We start from the raw sequence: 24,007 nt of genomic DNA, 5'->3' as shown, positions 1-24,007 counted from the left end.
TCTTTCATTGCATTGACTAGAACTGTTAACTAAGTTGTGAACTGGCTTGTTTCTGGACTTAAGTATCTCCTGGATGACTTCATCTTGTAGAAGCTGTTAATAAAACAAAAATATAGTATTGTCCAAGTGCATTCTAGCTTTGTTTTTTTTTTTGTTTTTTTTTTGTTTTTTTTTTGTATGACCTGACACATGCCTTCTCTACAGTTGCTCCCTCTCTGTGGCAGTAGTCACCAACTACTGCAGGTTCAGAATGGATCTTAAAACCCACTTATTAATACTAGCCCAGTGTACCTGTTTCTTAAGCGGCCATATCACCCAACCTCTATACCCATCCTCCTCTTTCTGGCCTGCTGTTCACCTTCTTCTGTACCCGCTTACTTGATAAGCATACTTGTCGGTTATACTGTACATATAATTATTTGAGTTTAACTACTTAACTGTTGTTGATTATAACTTCTAGCTTTGATGTTTTTAACCTTTATATTTGTGCATTCTGCAACTGTTAATCTGTGAATGTATTTTTCACTTGGAATTGGTCAGTTCTGATCAGTACACTGATCTGCCCCCCCCCCCCCCCAAAATTGAGCAATAAAAAAGTCCTCTGCAGTAAACAACTCTACAGTTTGTGTACTACTTTCCTTGTAAATTGTAGGAAGCTATTTGCTACATTTGTAGCAAGGAGCTGCTACAGTTTATGCCACACTTGGGAGTGCTAAGCGTTTCATGTCTGAACACAAATGGAGTACCGACATGCACTGCACTGAAGACCTATAGGTATGTGCTGATCATACCCCATAACATTTAATGTCCAGGCAGCTGCCCCCCTTTGCCCCACCCTAGCTATACTGTCGACACTAATGCAAACAAACTGTTGGAAATCTCATTTTACTTTTTGTACTGTACTTGGCCTTCAGCGGTACTACAGTTATCTTCTGTATGTGCTGTTTTCTTGTACTTGGCCAAAACATCTTTTAATCAAGGTCTTGGTTGCTGATTGTGTCTAGAGTTATCAAAGGAAGTTTTGCTAAAGTGTCCTAAGATCTAATGGCTTTTAAAAAAGATTATTCTAGATTGGCTGGTAACAGTTGCTTTTGTTTCCATGTTTTGACTGATTTTCCAGATGTTCATCGTGTAACCCTGCTGCAGTCATCACACTTGGGTTATCCTGCCGTCAGGCGGTCCCGCAGTCGGCCTGAGTTCCAAAGTCTTGGTCCGGCGTCTGTTGCTGTCGCTTCTTCCCTGACGTCAGTGCGCCAGGGGTATATAAGAGGCATCCGATGCCATTTTCTTCAGTCTTTCTTGCCGGGCAGTGCCCGAAGCAGAAGCAGTTCGCAAGTGCCGGTCGGCTGACACCTGAGATTTTCAAATCGAATTTCAGTCCGAAGTCTTCAATAAAGCTAAGTACCCCATTGGGGAACCTTTTCTTGCCTCAGTCCGATGTCAGAAAAAGTTAACAATTGCATTTCTTGTGGGAAGCAAATACCTCATAAGGACTTCCATTCTTATTGTATTCCTTGCCTAGGCCCAGACCACGACGTCACAGGTTGTCGGTTTTGTGCTAGGTTTAATAAACGAACTATCAAACGCTGTTTTGACTTCGCACAACATTACTTTGGTAGGAAATTTAAGTATATCATGCCGCCGGAGCAGCCGATGACCGGCATGCATAAAAAACGCAAGGATAAGGACAGGCAACCTAGCAACAAGCCAGACTTCGAGGCCTCTGCTGGGCCTGTCGCCGGTTCTCCGGTTTTCAGTGAGGCGCCTACGCATCCCCTGACGACCACAGAATTGGAACCCCAGACAGCTGCGGATTCTCAAGCGGAGTGTACTAGGCCGACGCAGCCATCTTCATTAGGCCCTTCCGACCCCAGTGCAGTAGAAACACCTTCGGTTGCAGAAGGTGTCCTCAGACCGACTACACTCACCATTACGTCTTATGCTAAGCTTAAAACTCCATTAAAACCAAAAAAGACTGTACATCAGTCTACAGTTCAAGGCCCCATGCCCAAGAAACAGATGTTTAAGATGGCTGAAGATTTGATTACCCTAATCATGGGTTCCCATCCCCCTCCAGATAAAAGACCAAGACAAGAGGAGGATTATGCTTCCTCTGACCAGGTTTCAATTTCCTCAGATTCTTCTGAGGAACAGGATTACACTTTTCCCCTTTATGAAGACTCTGATGCTGAAGACTCTATCCCCTCAGCATCTCCCCCTGAAGACTACTCCTTTGGGGAAACTTTACATACCATGAGGGAACATTTCCACTGGGAAGGCCAGGACTACTCTGGTTCTAAGAAAAGGCTCCGAGAGTTCCTTTTACTACCCCAGCGCAGACCGCTTGCTATCCCTCCAGTTTTAGATATTGTGGATGATGTTTACTTGGAGTCTAGTCTAAATCCAGACTCTCTACCTCCTGCTCCAGCCAAACCAGACAGATACTACAGAGTGCCTGACTTACACAAATTCCTTTATAAAAGCCCTGTGGCTGACCCAGAAACAATTTCCCAGGGACCCAAGGGGGCTAAAGCTTCTATGGCTAAAATTCCTGTGCCCTCTGAAAGGGATTCCAGAGCCCTAGATAGATGGGGAAAGAAAATATACACCTCAGCAACTCTGGCTATGAGAGCATTAAATTGTCAGTTTCACATGCTGAAATATCAGCAATTTTTAATGTCTCAAAGCAAAAAATGAGCACACATAAAGAACAGTCTGAATTCAAGGAAATGCAGGATCTGTTGCATGCAGCTGAACAGGTGGGCAAACATACTTTACAATGTGGATTTGATTCATTGGAACCTTCCTGTAGAGCATCTGTTACTTGGGTCTGTCATACGTAGACATGCTTGGTTAAAAGAACAAACCCTGCCTGATCATGTTAAAGTAAAATTATTGGATGCACCTTTACAGCAGGATGTATTATTTGGTGTCAAAGCAGAAGAGGTCTTAAAGAAAATGGAGGATAAGGCAAAGTCTATGCAGACGGTCAAGGATTTCTTACAGGTACAACCCCCTCGTTTCAGCAGAAATTGGCCAACAAAAAACTGGTCCTTTCCAGCTTCTGATAGATCACAGAGGAGCAAATACAGATGCCCAAGGGGCAGAGGTCAGTCACAAGGCCCTTACAAACCTCGCCAATGGGGTACTGCTACCCAGAAAGGAGGAGAAGACAGGCCCCAAGCTAGCAGAAGACAAACACAATGACTCAATCCTCAAACTACCAAGCAAATCTCTCCTGGCAGCTCCCTTGGGAGGAAAATTAGCATTTTTTGCAGACAACTGGCACATCATCACAAAAGACAAATGGGTCCTAAACATTGTCTCACAAGGATACAGATTCCACTTTCATACCTTGCCAAGGAAAAAAGGAATGCCAAACCTGCCACCAAATCAATGGGCAGAGGCACAAAAACAAATTACAGCTCTCATGGACATGAGAGCCATTCAATAGGTACCTACACAGGAGCAAGGACAAGGATTTTACTCAAGACTCTTTCTAGTCCCAAGAAAAGACAAAGCATGGAGACCCATTCTGGATCTTTCAATTCTGAACACCTATCTGCAAGTACCAAAATTCAAGATGCTAACACTACAGCAGCTTCTTCCCATGCTGGGCAAGAATGCTTGGCTAGTAACGTTGGACCTCAAGGAGGCATACCTGCATGTCCCTATCAGACAAAATTGCAGAAGATACCTCCGCTTCATTGCAGGTTCAACACACTTTCAATTCTCTGCACTGCCCTTTGGCTTATCTACTGCGCCCAGGGTCTTCACAAAATGCCTGGCACCAGTAATTGCATACTGCAGACAGAGGAATTCAAATATACCCATACCTGGACGACTGCCTTATTCAAGCAGATTAAGGACATTCTTTTAAAGCATCTGGCATTTGTCAAACACCTTCCAAGTTGCCTAGGGTACACAGTAAACGAAAAGAAATCAAAACTAGTGCCCTCACAAAACATAATATTCTGGGTGCCAGCTTGAATACAACGGCCCAGATGGCTTATCTCACGCCAGACAAGCAACAACAGCTGACTCCATATTTCAAAATAATGGCAACAAAGACCCAACTCCCTGCAAGAAAAATTCTGCAGGCCTTGGGATTCATGGCATCTTGCATACTACTAATACCATTTGCAAAACTGCATATGAGGAAATTACAATGGTACCTGAAAAGCGTATGGACTCAGCACAGTCACAGCTTGGAAACAATGATTCCACTCATTCCCTGCCTTCAACAGGAGTTTCTGTGGTGGGCACAGGCATGTAACCTCAACAATGGTCAGCCTTTCACCTTACCCACAGCCAGGCAAACTGTTACAACAGATGCATCGGACTATGCCTGGGGAGCACACATGGCAGGACAGTGCATTCAGGGCAAATGGGCTACACATCAAAGGCATCTGCATATCAATCAAAAAGAAATGCTAGCAGTACAGAATGCCCTAACAGCTTTCAAGGACCTCTTACACCCAGGACAACTAATAATAGACGGACAACACCACAGTAATGTGGTACATAAACAAGCAAGGGGGCACACATTCCTACCCTCTATGCAGGCAAGCAATGACCTTGTGGAACACAGCACTGTCTTACCAGGTTCAATTACAAGCACAATTCCTGCCAGGAAAGAAAAACACTTTGGCAGACGACCTAAACAGAAACATCATGGATCCACAAGAGTGGAAACTAGATCCACAAGTATTTGCAATGATAGCTCAAAAATGGGGACGCCCACACATAGATCTGTTTGCCAGCCCCCAAAACTACCAACTTCAAAAATTTTGCACAAGGACATTCCATCCACAAGCTTGGAAGGTTTACACCCTCTCATTCAGTTGGAAAACATTAACAGTATATGCCTTTCCTCCAGTGCCTCTTCTAGCAAAGGTACTACTGAAAGTCAGATTAGAGAGGCCACAAATGATACTCATTGCACCAGACTGGCCACGCCAGCATTGGTATCCAATTCTAAGGAACATGGCCCATGGCCCACCATGGATTTTACCACAAATTCCTCACCTGCTTACCCAGCGAGACAATCTGATTCTACACAGCCAACTCAAGACTTTAAACCTGGTTGCATGGCAAATTACCTAAACAACCAGCCAACTCCTCTATCCAAAGCTGTTATGGATGTCATTCTGGAGGCCTGGAGGCCCAGGACCAGAAAAACCTATTCAGACAAATGGAAAAGATTTTGCGCCTGGAACCAGGCTAAAGGCCAAAATCCCCTTGATCCAAACATTCCTCAGATTCTACCATATTTAACTGAGAATGTTGCACAAAGGACTTTCCTTTTCATCTATTAAGATCCACGCCTCAGCAATTTCAGCTCATTACAACACGGATCCTCCTTTATTCTCACATCCACTCCTAAGACAGTACCTCAGAGGGGCTAAGAACATAAGACCACCCAGGAGAGCACCAACTCCTACTTGGGATCTCAACTTTGTTCTGGAAAAGCTTACACTGCCACCCTTTGAACCAGTGTTTTCAGCTGATTTAAAATTTCTTTCATGGAAAACTACCCTGCTACTAGCAATAACCTCAGCTTGAAGAGTCTCAGAGCTACAGGCACTAATGGCAGTGGAGCCTTTCCTCATTTTTCATCAAGACAGAGTCTCTCTACAAACTAACCCTTCCTTTATGCCAAAGGTGGTATCCAGTGTGGCCCTAAACCAGACCATTCATTTGCCCACCTTTTTCCCAAATCCCCAGAACAAAGGAGAAAGACTCCTGCACTCTTTGGACATTCACAGGCAATTACGTTACTACTTGGATAACACTAAAGCATTCAGAAAATCTGAACAGCTCTTTGTAGCCTATGCTGCAGGATCACAAGGAAAAGCTATCTCAAAACAGACCATTTCTAAATGGATAGGGCATTGCATACGTTTCTGCTACACGCATCATGGGAAACCGGTACCTGCTAACATTAGGTCACACTCCACCAGGGCTACAGCTACATCAGCAGCCTTTCTCAGGGGAGTGCCAACCAAGGATATTCTGGAAGCTGCAACTTGGAGTTCAGTGCACACCTTCACCAAACACTATCACTTACCCCTATATTCTAAGACGAGAGCTGGTTTTGCCACTGCAGTTTTGCAGGGCCTACTAGCTTCTTCTAACCCTGTTTAACTCCACCACCCATCCTTAGCTTTGGGATACAACCCAAGTGTGATGACTGCAGCAGGGGGTAACACGATGAACATAGTACAGTTTTGTACCTACCATAAATTTAGATGTTCGAGTGTTCACCCTGCTGCAGTCCAGGTTAACCTCCCTCCATCCCCTCTGAACTAGCTGAACTTATCTATGCCACTCTGTCCTATACAACCTCTGTGGTGTATTTGCTTGGGCCTGAAGGTATTGTTTTATTTTTATATAGCTATATATATATATATGTGTGTATGTATATATGTATATATATATATATATATATATATTTGTTTTATTTTTATATAGCTATATATATATATATATATATGTGTATGTATATATGTATATATGTGTGTATATATATATATATATATATATATATATATATATATATATATATATATATATATATTGTCTACCTATTGGGGGCACCTGACATCTGGGGCAAGAAAAACTGAAGAAAATGGCGTTTGGATGCCTCTTATATACCCCTGGCGCACTGACGTCAGGGAAGAAGCGACAGCAACCGACGCCGGACCAAGACTTTGGAACTCAGGCCGCGACTGCAGGACTGCCTGACGGCAGGATAACCCAAGTGTGATGACTGCAGCAGGGTGAACACTCGAGCATCTACATTTATGGTAGGTACAAAACTGTACTTTTGTTGTTTAACTCTTAACGAACACTGTCCTTTGTATTACTGTACCTTAAAAAAAGATGTGGAGCGCAAATTGTCCACAGAAGATCTGGAATCTCTTCCAAGGTTGAGTTCTTTACAGACCATCTTTCTGGTCATTCTTCTAAGATCAACACTGTACTGAAGTATTTTTCAGTTGCATTGCATTCAGAGTAAGGAATTAATTTCTGTTTAAATTTGTCCAAATTAATAATTCACTTTTCCTGCTTTTATAGAATGTTATTGCAGCGACGATACTATTTTCAAATCTTATTTCTGATATTATCAAGAATGATTAACTTTTTTTTACCAGGTCTTTAAATATACTGTGATGTTTCTTGCAATAGAGTCCAGAGGCATATCTGAGCCAGTACCATGTTGAACATCCTGTTGAAGAGCATCATTTTCTCTGATGTCTACATTTTGGTAATAGTCGTGTCCACATTTTGGTAATAGTCGCATCATAAATTCAGATGTCTGGCCTTGTTTCAGACTTTTCACCATTTGGCCCCCATTACTTAATTTTTGGGGTTGAAAGTACAGTAGCTAGTGAGATCAAACCTCAAGCAGAAATTAGTATTACAAAGTAGCGAGGGGGTTAGATCTGTACTTGCAAGTGGCTCCATGCAAGTTCTTTGCAAATGGTGAACTGTGCAGTCTGTAACCTAGTCAGTTTCTCATCTACTACAGTGTTCTTTTCCTCTTTATTCCTATGGCATTTGATGGTATTCCCATCAGTACTACAGGGACCATTTCCTTTATTCCATGACAGGTTGCCCAGGCAGGTTATCTCTGTCATCCTTTTAGCTTCACCATGAGGCATACGGGTGAGGGGGTTGAGTCTTCATTTTTTTTTGCTGTTACTTCACCTGCCTTTGGTTCTGGAGTGACCCCTTTTTGAAAGAGTTGCTGGAATCCTTCTGTGCCCAAGTCATTCAACCAGACAAGATTTCCTCCCCATTTAGATGGCAGTATTCCTTCTAAGGACTATGTCTTGACTATGTTCTTTCAGCACTTCCCTAACTTCTAATGTAACCTTTAATGTACTTCTGAGGTATTCTGGTAAGCAGTTACAAAGCCATCCTCTTATCGCTGCCTTTCTCCCATCTCAGACTTGGCCTTTGGCTATCAAAAAAAATTGCAAGGAGTTGCATTAAATCTTTTCTCAGTCATTTCCTTCTAAAGGCAGATATAAGCCCAGAGCAGACTATAGAAATGGTTTCAGAGCCCTTGCCCATTGCCTGCTGGTATCTGTGTGGAGCCATACTCCAGTCATGATTGACTCTGGTTTCACATACTTACAGGTGTTGCAGGAAACAGAGCTTTTCTTGGCTGTGTTTTTCACATCCCCCAGAGTAAATTATATGAATTTGTTATTCTATGACTTAGTATTGCTCATTTGAATTATGTAATCTACAGGAAACTCGTCAAGAACTGGAAACTTATTCAAGACTTTGGCCTGAATTTTAAAAATTGGGTCTTTTATCCCAGTTTTTCAAATACATCAGTTGCATTGGTGTAGTTTATGGACAGACATAGAGGTGTTGCAAATGGATGTATGAGTAAATGTGGTGGTTCCTGCAATTGTCGGTTTATTTTTGAAGGGCCGAACATTGTTTTAAACAATTATCCAATGGTTATCCCTTTGTACTAGAAAGTGTAACTGTAAGCAGTAAGTGTTTGTTGCCATCTGCAGCTCCTGCCCCTAGTTTTATGTAGGTAGGAAAAACTGAAATGTCTCCTGCAGAAAAGTGCTAAGTGAGACGTAACTTAAGCATAAAGGAAGGATTGGAAGATGCCATGAACCAGTCTTTTTGAAAGTCTGTATAAGAGAAGTATATGAAAATCTAAAGTTTTGAAACAGTCAGTGTCCTTCTATTCTCATGTTGCAGCATTCTTACTGTGGGGGATCCTCTGCCTCAGGTAACCTGAATGTCGGCTCCTATGCAAAAGCACAAGCTTAGTTGCTGCTAATGCGTGGGACGTCACACGCTAGGCCATAAACCAGGTGCCTTAAATGGGACGTCTGCACTCAGACCTCAGAACTTTAATGCCACAGTCGAACATCAGATCAATCGCTTTGCTCCGCTTCAGGATGTCTAAAGTTAAGTACCTTGTTGGGGAAATCTTATTGTTTTTGCTTGAGCTTAGGTTGTTGCCTGGTTTTGGCCGATGTCCATTAGGAAGGGGTGTGTAGATGCGGACGCCAAATTCTGCACAAAAACTCACATGAACTTTGCTTGTTCTGGCCAAGAACACTGTCATACCCTCCTGTACCATCTGCCAGTAGTTTGTTTCCAAAACTCTCAGAAGTTGTCTGGCTGCTGTCAATTTATACCTTGAGAACCAGAGGCTAAAGAAACTAGCCTTACGAATGGGTCTGGAGTCTGCCGCCTAGGCAGAACTGCCAAAAAAGAATGCCAAAGTTTCTAGGCCTACCACTTCTGCCCCTCCGTCGATGGACACCCCACCACAGATATAGGGGTTGAGGGACGTCTGCTAGAACTGGCACTTTCAGAGACTACCCTTGAGGAAGCCGCTTCTGAAGTACCAGTAGGCACGTCCACGGAGGTTATTCCAATGTTGGCTATTGCTGAAGAGTAGGGGAACCAGGCTCCACCCAATGCCCATACGTGATCCAGGATTCTGAATTTTTTCCCTTAGGCCAGTTCCCTGAAACTAGGCCCTCAACTTCTACAAAATCAGCTCCTTTAAAAAAGAAACAAAAGACTAAGCATTTGTCTGCTCCTTCTAAGGAACAACCAGACTAGCAGTCTTTTGCACAGTCCTTGCTGCAGGCCTTCATGGCCCGTATGCCTTCAGCCTCCACAGCACCCACATTGCCTGTACTAAGCCCCAGGTTTGCCTCATCTACTTCCATCCTTCCTACCCTCTCGCATTACCTACTCATCCCAAATAGCTTCTCCCTTGGGCTACTACTCCCTAGATGAGGATTTCATTGAGGGAGACTCCTCTCCTGAAGACATTACATTTGGAGAGACTATTACAAAAATGAGTGAGTATTTTAAATGGGATACAACCCAGGTGACCAGAAATTTAAAAAAAAAAAAAAAGGTATTTTGAGCTGCTCCAGGTTGAATCACCCTCCATCAGCCATTCCACCAGTGATTTCAGCTTACTTAGATGCATTCGCATCAGCCTTAAAGAATCCTGACTCTCAATCTCCTGCTCCCAAGAGACTTGACCATTTCTGTAAGGTCCCTGACCACAAATTTCTGGTAAAGCCCCCTTTGGCAGACCCTGATGTGCTAGCAGTGGCCCCTGACAAGCAGTCAAGACTTATTCCTTCCTCATCACTCCTACCTTCAGACAAGGATAGCAAGGTAATGAACAGGCTGGGAAAGAATATGTATACCTCTTACACTCTAGCATTTAAGGCAGTTAACTACTAGACCCATATGGTGAAATATGCCCTAGGATTACTACTAGACCCATATGGTGAAATATGCCCTAGGATTTGGTATCACAGACTTCATCCCAACTGTCCTCATTACCTGATTCCCCAAACAAGACGCAGATAGTATCTAAGCCGTCCCTGGTATCTCAGGTTGCCAGACACTCCGTAAAATGCAGCTGTGATGCAGCAGAGGCCTCTGCTAGGTCTGCAGCATCTGCTTCTGTTCTACGCAGGTATTCGTGGCTTAGGCTCCAGACCCTGCCTGAAGATTTTATAACAAAAATTTTGGATGCACCCCTGGATAATAAATTCCCGTTTGGAAAATAGTCTGCAAACCTGTTTAAAAGCTTACAGGAGAATAAAGAACTCCAAGATCTGAAACAGTGGTCCCCCCAGTACTGAAATTTTACAGGAATTATTCTGCAAAAACCTCCTTTGTCAGAAGAATCCCTGCCCCAGCCCACCCGTTCATCCTCCAGACATAGAAGAGGGGTCAGGAAACAAACCTCTTCCAGGACAGCAACTTCTCAGCCTCTGCAACAGGCAGCCTTTCAGGACAGAAATAATAATGAGCGAGTGCCTCAACCACCTTCCCCTCTCATCCCGCCTCTCTCACTGTCTTCCCCTCTGGAAAGAAGTCACTTCAAACCACTGGGTCCTGGCAGTAGTGGCAAAAGGATATTTCCTGACTTGTCAGGAAAAACCCATTCCACTGGGCACCCCCCCCCCCCCCCCCCAAGAACCAACTACACCTAATACCTCACATTACCAGGACCGTCTTGCTCAGGGAACCATAGAACCTGTTCCACCAGGCCAAGAAGCACTTAAGGTTATTCCTGGTACTAAACAAGGACGGCCCTTGGAGGCCACTACTAGGTTTATCCTTCCTAAACCTCTTTCTGAAAGTCCTTTCCTTCAGAATGCTGTCCCTTCAAAGCCTGCTGCCACTGTTCCCACCCAAAGCTTTCATTGCCACTTTGGACTTGGAGGCTTACCTCCACATCTGGACCCTGCTCGCACTTTCAATTTACTGCCTGGCCCTTAAGTTTATCCACTACACCAAGGGTCTTTACAAAGTACCTAGCCCCAGCCATGGCCTACTGCAGGACCAAGGGCATTCAGATCTACCCCTAACTAGACGACATGCTCATCCTTGCAGAAGGGTAAGACACGCACACAAATCTTCTGCTGTTCTCCATGTCACTGCTCAAGAGGTTGAGATTCACACTCAACTTCACAAAATCATCCCTCTCACCAGCACAGGACAAAATCTTCCTGGGATGCAGGATAAGGACTGATCTGATGAAGGCTTTCCTTCCTCTGGACAAGGTAACCTCCCTGATCAACCACTTCCAGGACCTCCTCCTGGTCAGTCACTTGTCAGCCAGGCAATTCATGGGCCTCCTAGGCCTTACGGCAGCCACCATTCCTATGCTGCCACTAGCTAGGCTGCACAGGAGGAAGTTACAGTGGTAACTGTAGAATGTGCGGTCACAACACGGCTACTATCAAATACACTTCCTTCCATGCTTAAAAACCGACTTGAAGTGGTAGATTCAGCAGCTACAACTCACCACGCCAACACAACTAAGACACACACACATGCCTCAGATCTGGGCTGGGGAACCACCATGAATGGCCTCAAGGTGCATGCCCTATGGTAGTCATCCTTCCAGAGAAAGCACATCAATGCAAGAGCGATGACTGTAGTCCACCTAGCCTGCAGGCCTTTCTCTCTCTCATGCAACCAGGCCCCCTACAAATATTCATGGACAACACCATTGTAATGTGGTACATCAACAAACAAGGGGGGACCAGGTCTTACCTGCTCTGCAGTCTAGCAATGAAAGCTTGGAATTAGCCTCTCTGAATGACATTTCACTGCAGGCAGTCTACATTTCATCCCAGGACAACCACCAGACAGATGCTGTCAGCAGATCATTTTGTCTGCATCACGAGTGGATTTTGCACAAAGATGTATTCCTAGACATTGTCCACCAATGGGGCATACCTCAAATAGATTTATTTGCCTTCCCCCAGAACAGACAATTGAAAACCTTATGTGCCAAGGATCCCTCCCCACTAGCTTGAAGACTGGATGCCTTTACCATCTCGTGGAAGGGTCTGTTTCTGTATGCCTTCCCTCTCATTCAGAAAGTCTTCCTAAAAGATTGCTAAGGACATGGCAAAATTCTTGCTGGTTTCTCCCTATTGGGCAAGGCAGCATTGGTTCCCCCTTCTAATCTCTTGCCAAGGGTATTCGCCACAAGTTGCCTCACAAGGTTGACCTGCTCACACAACAGAAGGGAGTTCTCATTCATCCACACCTGAGGATGCTTTGCTTAACCCTCTGGGTGATAAACTTTTAATTCCCTTCAGACACTGCTACACTGAGGGCATGCTATCTGTCCTGCAAGAGGCCAGGAAACCCAATACCAGGAGATCTTGCGTTTGCAAGTGGGAAAGGTCGTACAAATGTGTCTGCAAAGGCACAGGGACCCCTTTCAAGCGGATGTTCCTCTAGTCTTAGCCTGTGTGCGAGAGCTCATACAATTAGACTTTTCATATTCTTCAGTGAAGGTTCACTTTATCTGTTGTCTCTGCCTGCTTACCTCTGGACCCTCCTCTACTCTCCAGATTAGATTTAAAACTATTCTTAAGAGGGGTCCTGCACATTAGGCCACCAAAGAAGCCTATCCTGCCTCCTTGGGACCTAAATTATGTCCTGGAAAAACTTACACTTGCCCCATTCAAGCCAGCCAGCTTTGCCTCCCTGCAGATGTGCACACGGAAAACAGTCCCACTGGTAGCCATTACCTCAGCCAGAAGAATTTCAGAATTACAGGTGCTTATGACATCCCCACCCTACACTATCTTCCACAAAGATAGGGTGACCCTATACATCAACCCCTCCTACATGCCCAAAGCAGTCAATGAGCTATCACTAAATCAATCTATTCACTTACCCACCTTCTTTCCCTTTCCTAAAAATGACAGTGAGAGAATACTACACTCCCTTGATGTCCACAGACAACTAAGGTTCTATTTGGACCAAACTAAGACCATTAGAAAGTCTTCTCAGCTCTGTGTCCTTCCATCACAGGGCCCTGGGTAAGGCAGTATCCAAACAAACTATCCCCTGCTGGATAAGGAAAACTGTCTGCTTCTGCTATTCCTGCCATGGAAAACAATTGCCTCAGAGAGGGGGGTCAGGGCACCCTCTACAAGAGTCATAGCTTCTTTTGGGGCCTTCCTCAAAGGTCTGGACACAACTTCCATCCTTGAGGCAGCCACCTGGTCCTCTGTACATACCTTCAGCAAGCATTACAAACTAGACCATATTTCTAGAACCAGAGCAGGCTTTGCAAGAGCAATCCTACAGGGATTCCTGGAATCTTGCTACTTCTTCCTCCACCCTTCCTCCTCCTTAAGCTGTGGTACCCTCCCACAGTAAGAATACTGCAACAGGAGAATATAAGGACATAGAATAGTTGTGTAAAATTTTACCATAACCATAGATGTCCTTCTGTTTCATGTTGCAGTATTCCTTCCCACCTTTCCCCTTCATTACATTTCACCAGTCTAGAGGGCATCATTGGACACTTCCTAGACTAATAGACAAGGGTAGTCAGTTGCATTTCACCTGTCTAGAGGACCTTGTTTGGCACTGCCCAGACTATTGTCTGGCTGGGCAGTCAGTTCTGAGGTCTGTCCCTGCAGACATCACATTTAAGGCCCCTGGTTTATGGCCCTGCATGTGACGTCCCACGCACTAGCAGCAACCAGGCTTGAGCTTTTGCTTAGGAGCCGATGTTGGGTCACCTGAGGCGGAGGATCCCCCACAGTAAGAATACTGCAGCATGGAAGAGAACGACATCTATGGTTATGGTAAGATTTTACACAACTATTCTTTGTATAAATTTCCAGTGGAAGTGCTGCTGAAAAGGCTGTACTTAGCTAAGAATTCCAATCAGAGTGGCTGTTTCACAAACTTATAACTTGTATTTCTTATTTTCCCTTCATCAAGAGTTGAAAGCGCACAACAGCTGTGAAGTAAATTTTGTGAGGATGAACTAATTTTGTTGCTGTTTACTTGTGGGTAAATACCATACCATTAGAGAGAACAACAGTGGTGTGTTCTCTTTCATGGTGGTTTTTAATCGTTTGAATGTCTCTGGTCTCGGAAGTCCACACTTACGTTGATTAAATCTGCTTGAAAATGGCTTTCAGGTTGTGATTGGTTGCCACCAGTTGAACTTCCAGACTTTTGTTTTTGCCCCCACTTTCTGGCCAGAAGGGGGCTGATGATGGAGAGAATTGGTCCATTTGCTGATCAGCCATTGGGGATGGTTGGAACATTCACTAGTTCTTGCACTATGCTTCCTGCACATAACCTGGCAAGACACCAGTAAAAAGTCATGCATTGGGTTGATTGCAGACGAAGTCCCATCACTTTTGCAAAGGGCATACCCTGTAAGCAGTCCTGCCCTTCCCCTAAAGCACGTACTGGTGGTTTATCTGGTCCTCATTAGGGATTTGTACTGCTACCACCAAATGTGGCTACCCTGTCCACTTTTGAGAGATGCAAGATGGCTATGATTCTTCACTACTTCCACACCCTAACTGCTGCAGTGCCGTCGCCGCTAATCAAACTGTGGGCATCTGATTACAGTATGAGCTGCAGCTCTCTGTTCTGAGTTTCAGGCATCTCTTTAGACTCAGTGTTTCCTGTAAAGGTCCTTCACTTTTTCAACTTTGTAGCATACTGCTTTACATGTTTTTTGTGTGACTTAATAGCTTTGACCTTCAGATGTGCAGTAGTTAAACAGGGTAGCAACTGAATCTGATGAATATGGGACTGTTGAGTAAGTTATTTATCCATTAATTAGGCCTTATTTTTCTAAAAATATTTCTAAATATTTTTCTAAATTTGAATGACTGCCCTCTCCTTATTATGTGCACACTAAGTTTAGTTGCTGAAGTACTAGTCCTTTTATGTCTTTCCTTTTAAGGTGGTTTGTAACATGAATGTAAGAAAATACCACTGTTGTTGGTGGGTCTGCATATGATAGTAAACTGGGATTTTATGAGTAGGGCAATGGAAGCATTTGCATTCTCCAACACAATGTTGTGTCTTTCGGCTTTTCCTGGTTAGGGGTTGCCACAGCGGAACTCCAGTCCGCTAATGATTGGCAGTTGATTTTTACATGCCGAGTTGCCGGCCCTAACGCACAACCTTCAACGAAGGTACGCCCGTTCACGCATGTCTCCACAGAAGACGCTCTAGCTGAGAATCGAACGGGACAACGTCTTGCTGTGAGGCGACAACGCTACCGCAGCACCACCACCGCGGTTGCATTCCCCGACACAATAATAAGGCTAATTAGGAGGATCTATGCAGGATTAGGCGTGAACATTAAAAGGGGGGGGGGGTCTCTCTGATAAGTTCTGTTTGAACAGAGGAACCAGGTAGGATATCCATTTTCCCCTTTATTTGCATTATATTTACAACCATTGGCAAAGAAATTAAGGTGTTTGAAATTTCCAGGATACAATTATTATGATAATCAAGAGATTATTAGATGGTATTTTTTTATACCTGATAAAACCAGAAAAGTTTATTTCAGTGTTGTGCAACATTCATTTTTTGTGGGGATACAAAGTTAATGAAGATAAAAGGCAATAAATGTAAACTACACACCCACGCAAGAATTGGCTCAGCAATTACCCATATTTATGAAGACATGATAAAATGAAATACTTAGAGGAGTATGGGTTAAAACGATTGTTAGGTACCTAAGGATATGTGGGAAGAGACTAAATAAAAGAGGATACAAAAACTGAGAAACTGGAAGCTCTGTTTTATGGATATAGATAGCAAGGTACAAGCAATGAAAATGTTCAGTCACTTTAGTTTTATACACAGGTCAGGCATATTTTTATCAACCGGAGGGTAGCAATTAATAGAGCTGAAGGATTTTATCTGGGCGAGCAGGAGGGCAAGAGTGAGGTGGGATAAGTTGATCCTTCCAATGTAAGAAGGTGGTATAGCATTACCTGATTTGATGAGGTGTTTCACAGCTACACAGTTAAGGCCCCTGTACATTGCACAAGCAGAAAGCTACAACTCAAAATGGAATGGGATGATGAAACAGTGGGAAGCTCAAAAATAGACACTGGTATTTTGGATGCAGATCCTTAAGGAGAATAACAATAACCATACAGAATATTATATTCATAAAGCAGCAGAAAGTATTCTAAGATCCAAGCCAACAAGGAAACTGTAAAAGGTGATTTTGCTGATAAGGATGACTGCAGTATGGGTACAGAGAATAGGCAAGAGGGGCTGGAATATACTGGAATAAAGTGGCAAAAAAATCCAGTGTATTGAAAGCAACTAATTAGAGCGGGAATGGTAATGGAATGGAAATAGGCCAAGAGTACATCTGGACTGCAGGCTGGATACTGCCTTTCCCTATCAGTGATTGATATCAGAGTATAGACAGAGAAAGGAATAGGGGAATCCTAAGAGAAAGACTAGCACTGGTAGAGTTTTTATTAGTCTAGAACAGAAGCTGATGTTAAAAAAAAAAAAAAAGTATGGCATATAAAATATCCATGACAGCTATAGGAATTGATCAGAGGCAATTAGAAAAGATTGGGAAGAGAGACTGGATAAGAAATTCTTTAGGAAACAATGAGAGGATGTATGTATGGCTCTCAAATGTGCAACAAAGTCAAGAAGATTTAGGATCTTTGCTTGGAAATGTTTGCATAGGTATTTTAATATCCCAAGGAGACTCGAGAATATTTCCTCATGGAGATTGCAAATGTTGAAGGTATGATGGAGAAGAAGGTAATTGGGAACATATTTTTTGAGAGTGTTATGAGTTGGCAGACTTTAAAAATTCCCCTGCAGAAATGCTGGGTGAGCAAATTGGTTTAGCAAAGGAAATTATTTTTTGCATTGTGATATAGAATCAGAATTGCCTAGACATAGTGAGACCTCACTGAGTTTAATTCTGATGGTTGCCAAAAAACAGTTAACTAGAAACTGGAAATCAAAGTCTAAACCCAGCTGTACTTGAAGTAGTGAGTATAGTAACAGAGATAAAAGAATTGGAAGTGGGTTATTTAGAAAAGGGTTGGAGCAAATTACATAGGGAAAAAATGTAATTGTGGGAACAATACATGCAGAGGAGGAATGAGGTTTAAGGGAAAGCATGAACTGAATGCGCTATGTAATGTTAGACAATGACTATATGGATAAGTGATCTAAAGTGTTTGTGGCTGAATATATGTCAGTATGGTTTGTTTACATTTGTAAAAATGCATCTTTGCCTATGTCGTAAGTGATATAATTCAGTAAAGATGTTTCTTGCTTAACATAAAGAATTTGGCAGCAGCGCAGTGTATGCTATCATCAAGATAAGGGTTGCCCACATGGCAAGTGTTTGGAAATTCTGCCAGAGTACGTGTCCTGCATGAGAGGAAAGCTCTCAGAAGATCTAAGACTGTGGTTCGTATCCTGCATAATTCCCTCATTCTCCATTGCTGTGCTTTTCATTACATATTCTTAGCGATATTTTGATGGAACAGTAACTTCACAGACTCATGACTGCATATGTCAGTCTTTTCAGGATAATTTTTTCCTTGCTGCTGCTAATGCTGACTTTTTGTTCAGGTTCTGGGATGGCAGATGGGAACCAATTGATTGGTGCTGAAGAGAGGGTGATTAACAGCAAGAACAAGGCCAATGAGAATGTGGTAAGTGTTTATTTCTTTTCTGAGGATTTAAGTATAATCTTACAACTTATCAATTTTGTCACATGTAACCATAGCCAGTGGCACTGGTGTAGAGGGATGAAGCCTTGACTATGATGCAGGCATCCCAGGTTTCATTAGTCTTGATCATTTCAGGCACTGGCAGGGGAGGAGGGAGGGGGTGTGTACATAAGGCACACAACAGTTAAGATTTTCCTGGCAAAGGCTAGGGAAAACAGCTGTGAAGCGCTTCCTAAGGTTGGATGGGATAGCTTGCCAATATCAGCTCTTTGTAGAAGTGATTGACAGTCCACCCACTGCATACCCCACCGATGGGGTGTCATCAGAGTGCATGGGATGAGGATAAAAATGAGATTAAGGCACTCCCATATTGGGGTATGTTTGGGGAGTCCAGAAAGGATTGTTAATCAGGCAGAGGAGTAGTACTGGGATCCGCTGATGCTCATCTGTGGGAAGAAGAAAAAAACAAAATATGTCAAGCAGTAACCATTGTGGCTTATGTAGCCACCTTGTTGACTTTTGGCTACAATTCCAAGAAACCTTCCAACTAGGGGTTGATTATTAGTCTTATGTGTTTTGACCCCTGTGTACAATTGGGTTTTATAATTTTGTGTGATGTTTTCAGATGCCGAGTCCATAAATTTCTTGTGACAGAAATTCTGGTATAATATTTTTCATGGCTCTGCAGCCTGTTCTGTGGCAGTAAGATATGCCTGGCTTGCCAGTTCTCAGTCTCCAGCTGAAGGTAGAAACTTGTACACATGAGGCCAAGGATCGAGGAAAAGTTAGGCTGTATCTTTCTTTAAACATTTCTCCAGAGTGTAAAGGGGAAAAAATCACAAGGGGAGGAGAAAGATGGAAGTGTATGACATTAAATAGAAGCAGGAAATAGAATGTCCATCTAGTGTTCCGAGTGGTTAGCTTACAGCACTTCCATTGTAGACCTACCATTCATCTTCACCTACTGTTGTCTCTTCCCTTTAGTTGAGTTGATAAACACTGGGCTCCTTTTCATCTGCCACTTCCATTAAGTCTTTAATGGCTTAACTTTTTAAGAGGTCATGACAACCTGCATCCTTCCGTGTGTCTTTAGCTTGCCTGGTGCCTTGTATGCAGGTACTGACAAGTCTTTCAGCCTGGATCAAAAATGTTTTTTGTTCTGTTACAAGGTGAAGGATTTGTTCTGCAGTACAGTCAAGTTTGTTCTCTCATTATGTACTATTTTTTAATGGTAAAGGATTACTTTATCTTGGAATGTATTAAGTCATATCATACAGATGTTTATTTGTTTGGCTTTTCAGAAAGTCATGATTGTTCATACAAACCTGTTCCAGGAAATAGGCTCATACCAGCACCCCCCCCCCCCAAGTAAAGAGCAAGCCCTTCTACAGGATGCTTTGACCACTGTGACCCATTATGTAATATAACCATCTCCAGTGTCTCAGCTTTGGTTAAGTTGTTGCACATAGTTCACTTAAAAGCAGCAAAATTAAGAAAATAAATCCCTTTCCATAGGTAGTTTGGTGATATTCATTGCCTGAGCTATGGTCTCTCTGTTTGTAGATCTTTAGTTCAACATAAGGATTGTTTGTAAATTAAAAAGAGTTGCCACAGGCACATATCAGTCTTCTAGCTAGACTTTTGGAATAATTGATTGCCCTTAGACCAGATGTAGAGTCACCTCCCATACAAAGGACTCCACAAGAAAAATGTTTGTAAAGGGGATAGTAAACCACACCATCTTCAGATGCTCATCTTGGGGAGCGCACTGTACATTCTTTATCCATAGCAAATAAGCACTAGTGGACCTCCACCACTCCAGAGTGACTTCCAGAGCTCTGTGGACACCCCTCCCCACACCCCACGATTTGGCTAAACAATTCCCTTTCCCAGGTACTGCTAGTACCTCCTCTAACCCAGAGGTCATTGATATTCTTGCTAACAGATTCCCTTCCAGCTTCACTCCAGTATCCCCCTTTCTGTCCCTTCCATTCCCCGTCACACCCCTCCTCCTGAGGTCAAGTTAGACCAAGTCCTTCAGGCAGTTTCCAAAATGAACAGCACTACTTCCCTGACTGAGAAATGCATGTCCTTGAGGTGTGAAGAATAACAGTTGTGGTGCCCTTGTGTAAAGGTGGTCCCTTTACTAACCATGAGAAATTAACACCTATTCTTTGCAAGTCTGTGCAGTATAGTCTATTACTAGCCTTGTATCTCTGGGTACACAGCAGTGCAACTTTGTAGAAGGCAAATTGTGCCTGTTCAGACTGTTTCATTTATTTGAAAAGGTTATTGAGGTCTTTGATGAAGGATATGGAGTCTGCATTGCTTATCTGGACCTTGTCATAACCTTTGACACTACCCCCTTTGAGGGGATTATCGACACTCTCCCTCACTTCAACATTAAACAAATATGTAGTTGGTAGGATTGGTAATTTGCTGTCTAACAGAACCGATACCATTAAGGTCAGAGGTATTTGCTGTAGACAGAAAAATTCTCTCAGTGATCTCACATGCCTGTGTTCTAGGCCCCTCCTCTTTATCTTTTATATTCTGCAACATAAAAGCCAAAGTTAATGGACTGTGTCTAACTGATGTAAAACTAGGGGTCATCTTGCCCCATTCTTATCCTCAGATTCTCCAGCAAAGGCTTGGTGTATTAATCATGGGCTTACCCTGAACACCAAGAAATGCAGCCATAGTATCCTTCAGTAATTCTAGAGTCATTACTGCTTACCAGTAGTGGATAACATTCCACTGATATTTGACAGTAATCAGGGACTTGGAAAAGTAGGTTAAAACACTCCCCTTTGATAACCACATCTCTTTGGTAGTCGGTCATTCCACCTTGTCTTGCTTAATTTTCATGGTATTTCATCAAGATCCAAAGAAGTTGTAGTCCCACTTTATTCATCCCTTTTCTTACTAAGTTCTTTGTTAAATGTAATGCTCCACTCAACATAAATCTCAGTGTTTCCCCACCAAAAAAATGTTTCCTTACTTTTAACTACTGTGATAGACCTGTCCGTCTACTCAGTGTGTTGTAGATTTGTTTTGAATACTTTACATTTTGAACTCTTAGTTTCTAGTAGTTTTAAGATCTATGTCATCCGCAAAAACGTGTACCTGCAAAAAGAAACTCTCTACTAAGACCCAGCATTTGCAGTATCGTGTCTGAATGCAAGACCGACACCATTTCTTCCTTTTAGCAGTGTACTGACTTTAAAAAGATAAGTTTCATTTGTTAGGCTCAAAAGTGTTGTTTTAATTATCTGAAAAAGGAAGCCACTTAAAGCTGGAAAAGTGAAAGAAATGGGCAGAAGGAGCTAGGCAGAGAACATGAATGACTAGTTACTGCATCGGTTCTTCTAAGGCCTGAAGATATCAGGCCCACATAAAATGCTTTGTTCATGTTTGGCCTTTGCACTTGTAACTGTACGCCCTCCTTCCTAGCCCCTTTAGAGGCAGACAGTGGTATTCAGTTGCCTGCTACTTGTCAGACCTCTGTCAGTGTGAGTTTAGACCTACTGCCTGTTTGTCTAAATCATAACCCCTCCCAGTTGACCCTTGTCCCAGTAACAGGGAATGAAGGTGTCTGATGATCAACAGAAGTCTGAGGCTAAAAGAGCAAAGAAAAGAATCCCAGCAGGAGTTATCCCACCAAGCATTGTCCTTTTTATAGACGGCTGTCAAAGACCGGTAAATGTTAGACTGGGAAAACCATTCAGGAAGAGACTTGCCTTAGAGAGAAGGCAGGGATAGTGAGGAAAGTCACCTTTCTCCCAAGGATAGCAGTGACATAGCGGCCTTAATTCCATTCCCTCCTACCCACATATCTTGGGAGAATCTCCAGTATGAGAGTGAAATGGATTCTCAGCAGACAGATGGGTAAGGGAAATAATCTCACCAAGCTACAAAATAGAATTCAAAGCCTTCTTTCCCTTCCTTGGTATGCCACCCATCCTACCAGACCAGGAGGAGCTTGCAGAGTCCGTCATCATTGTGTTACTGTGATACAGAACATTGGGGGTCGGGATCACTAGAAAAGAAAGAAGGGATTTTACTTCAAGCTTTTCTATAAATGTTCTCTTCTATTGTTATTATTACAGAAAGGAGCATTTCCCAGAGGCTCATTCTAGAGTAATCAAGACTGAACAAATTGTTGAAGGTAACCAAGGTTCAGAATACTGACCTTACAGTCCCTTCTTTCTCTGACTTTGCCAAGGGTACTGTTGACTACCCTGGTTCCTAAGGATGAATACTTCACATACATCCATATACTCAAGCAACACAGGTAGTTTGTGAGGGTCAGTGCAGGCCAGGAGCATTTTCATTTCACATCTGTGCTTTTTGGTTTCTCCAGTAAGCCCACAGTATTCGCCAAATGTTTGGTATTAAAAACCTCAGCTTTGGCCGGCTAAGAACTTGCTGTATTCAACTGGACGTATAAGAGAATTTAAGTACCTTTATCTGCTCTTTTTTTTCCAAAAAATACAGTATTTAAATTGATTTTAACTGTGTGGAAGGAATATTAACTGAACTGGAAGTTAGTCAGTGTTTGCTGAATTTTGTTATTTGCTAGTAATTACAGGTGTGGGGGTAGTCACATTCTTTGATTTCCTGTCCTTGCCTATTTAAGTGGCACAGTGTGAAATATTTTCTGCTTAAAAACCTCAGCTTTGGCCGGCTAAGAACTTGCTGTATTCAACTGGACGTATAAGAGAATTTAAGTACCTTTATCTGCTCTTTTTTTCAAAAAAATACAGTATTTAAATTGATTTTAACTGTGTGGAAGGAATATTAACTGAACTGGAAGTTTTGACTCTGCTCTTCAGTTAGTCCCACCCACACTCCCTGTTTTTATTTTGGTGTTAATCTTAGTGGCCTTGCAACTGCCCGCCCCTCTTGTAAATTTGTGTTTGGATACTCCTTCTGGGCCTATCTCATTTGCTCACTCAACTGAGTGCGGTGAGATCATATTCTGATTTCAGGCACTCCTACTGTGTACAAAGAGAGCATCTGGGAAACAGGAAAAAAAAAATTTAAGCTTGTTTCCTGCCTTTCCTGTTAAGTGGTATAGACTATTTGTAGGCTTCTGAGCCCCAAAGCCCTTCTGTGTTGGGGGGAAGCCTTCTAGCTTAGTTTTTTTTTTCTTATAACTAGCCAGTTTTCTAGTTTCAGCACTCAAATCTGTTTCTTTGATCTCAGCACTTGTTCATAAAAAAAAAAAAAAAAAAAAAAATGTCATCTGCTTTTACTGTACTTGTGTTTCTACCTACTTTTTTTTACTTTTGCATCATCTTAAAAGTACTCAATTGTATTTATTACTGCTTGGTTTAACTCATTCTAAGCCTTTTGGTTTAAACACTTGGGCTTCGGACCAGTTGTTTTGCACTGAGAGGGTTTGTGGTCTGCACTGTAGTGGCAGAACAGGTAGCTTACATCCTTCTAGGTTGGGAACTGCTGATTGAGGGCTCAGTGTCTGTTATTCTAAAAGTGTATTAATTCTGGTTTAAGCACTTGGGCTTTCAGGCCAGTTATTTTACATTAAGAGGGTTCGTGGTCTGCACTCTTGTGGGAGGAGAGGCTGGACTCTGCCCTTCTGAGCTGGGAATTTCTGGTTAAAGGCTTATAGTGCATGTATATCTGAACTGCTTCTTACTGAAGTTGGTGCCTTGTTTGCTGTGGCATAGACTGGATTCGGGCCTGCTGGATCTAGCTTTGTTTGTGTAACTTGAACACTAATCCAGGCATTCTCTAAAGTATTCAATTGTATTTATTACTGCTTGGTAGTAACTTGATTAAAGTGTAGCTATCATTCTAAGTCTTTTGGATTAAGCACTTGGGCTTCAGACCAGTTGTTTTACATTAGGAAGGTTTGTGGCATGCACTGTGGTGGCAGGACAGGTAGCTTTCATCCTTCTAAGTTGGGAACTGCTGATTGAGAGCCCAGTGTCTGT

At 42.7% G+C, this 24,007-nt stretch overlaps 1 protein-coding gene across 3 annotated transcripts in view; it reads left to right on the top strand.

Moving 5' to 3' along the window:
• Positions 1–24,007, top strand: part of APLP2 (amyloid beta precursor like protein 2) — a 1,432,335-nt gene that overhangs the window by 1,100,745 nt on the left and 307,583 nt on the right. For all 3 annotated transcript variants that reach the window (XM_044081082.1, XM_044081081.1, XM_044081080.1), the window contains one exon: positions 17,947–18,029. In XM_044081082.1, coding sequence (XP_043937017.1) covers positions 17,947–18,029 — 83 coding nt within the window. The remainder of the gene's footprint in view (positions 1–17,946; positions 18,030–24,007) is intronic.

The sequence above is a fragment of the Protopterus annectens genome, chromosome 8.part0, assembly GCF_019279795.1.
Source record: "Protopterus annectens isolate FY-2018-M chromosome 8.part0, PAN1.0, whole genome shotgun sequence".
NCBI lineage: Eukaryota > Metazoa > Chordata > Ceratodontiformes > Protopteridae > Protopterus > Protopterus annectens.
Note: the sequence above shows the minus strand (reverse complement) of the source record. Positions and strands in the feature narration are given on the sequence as shown.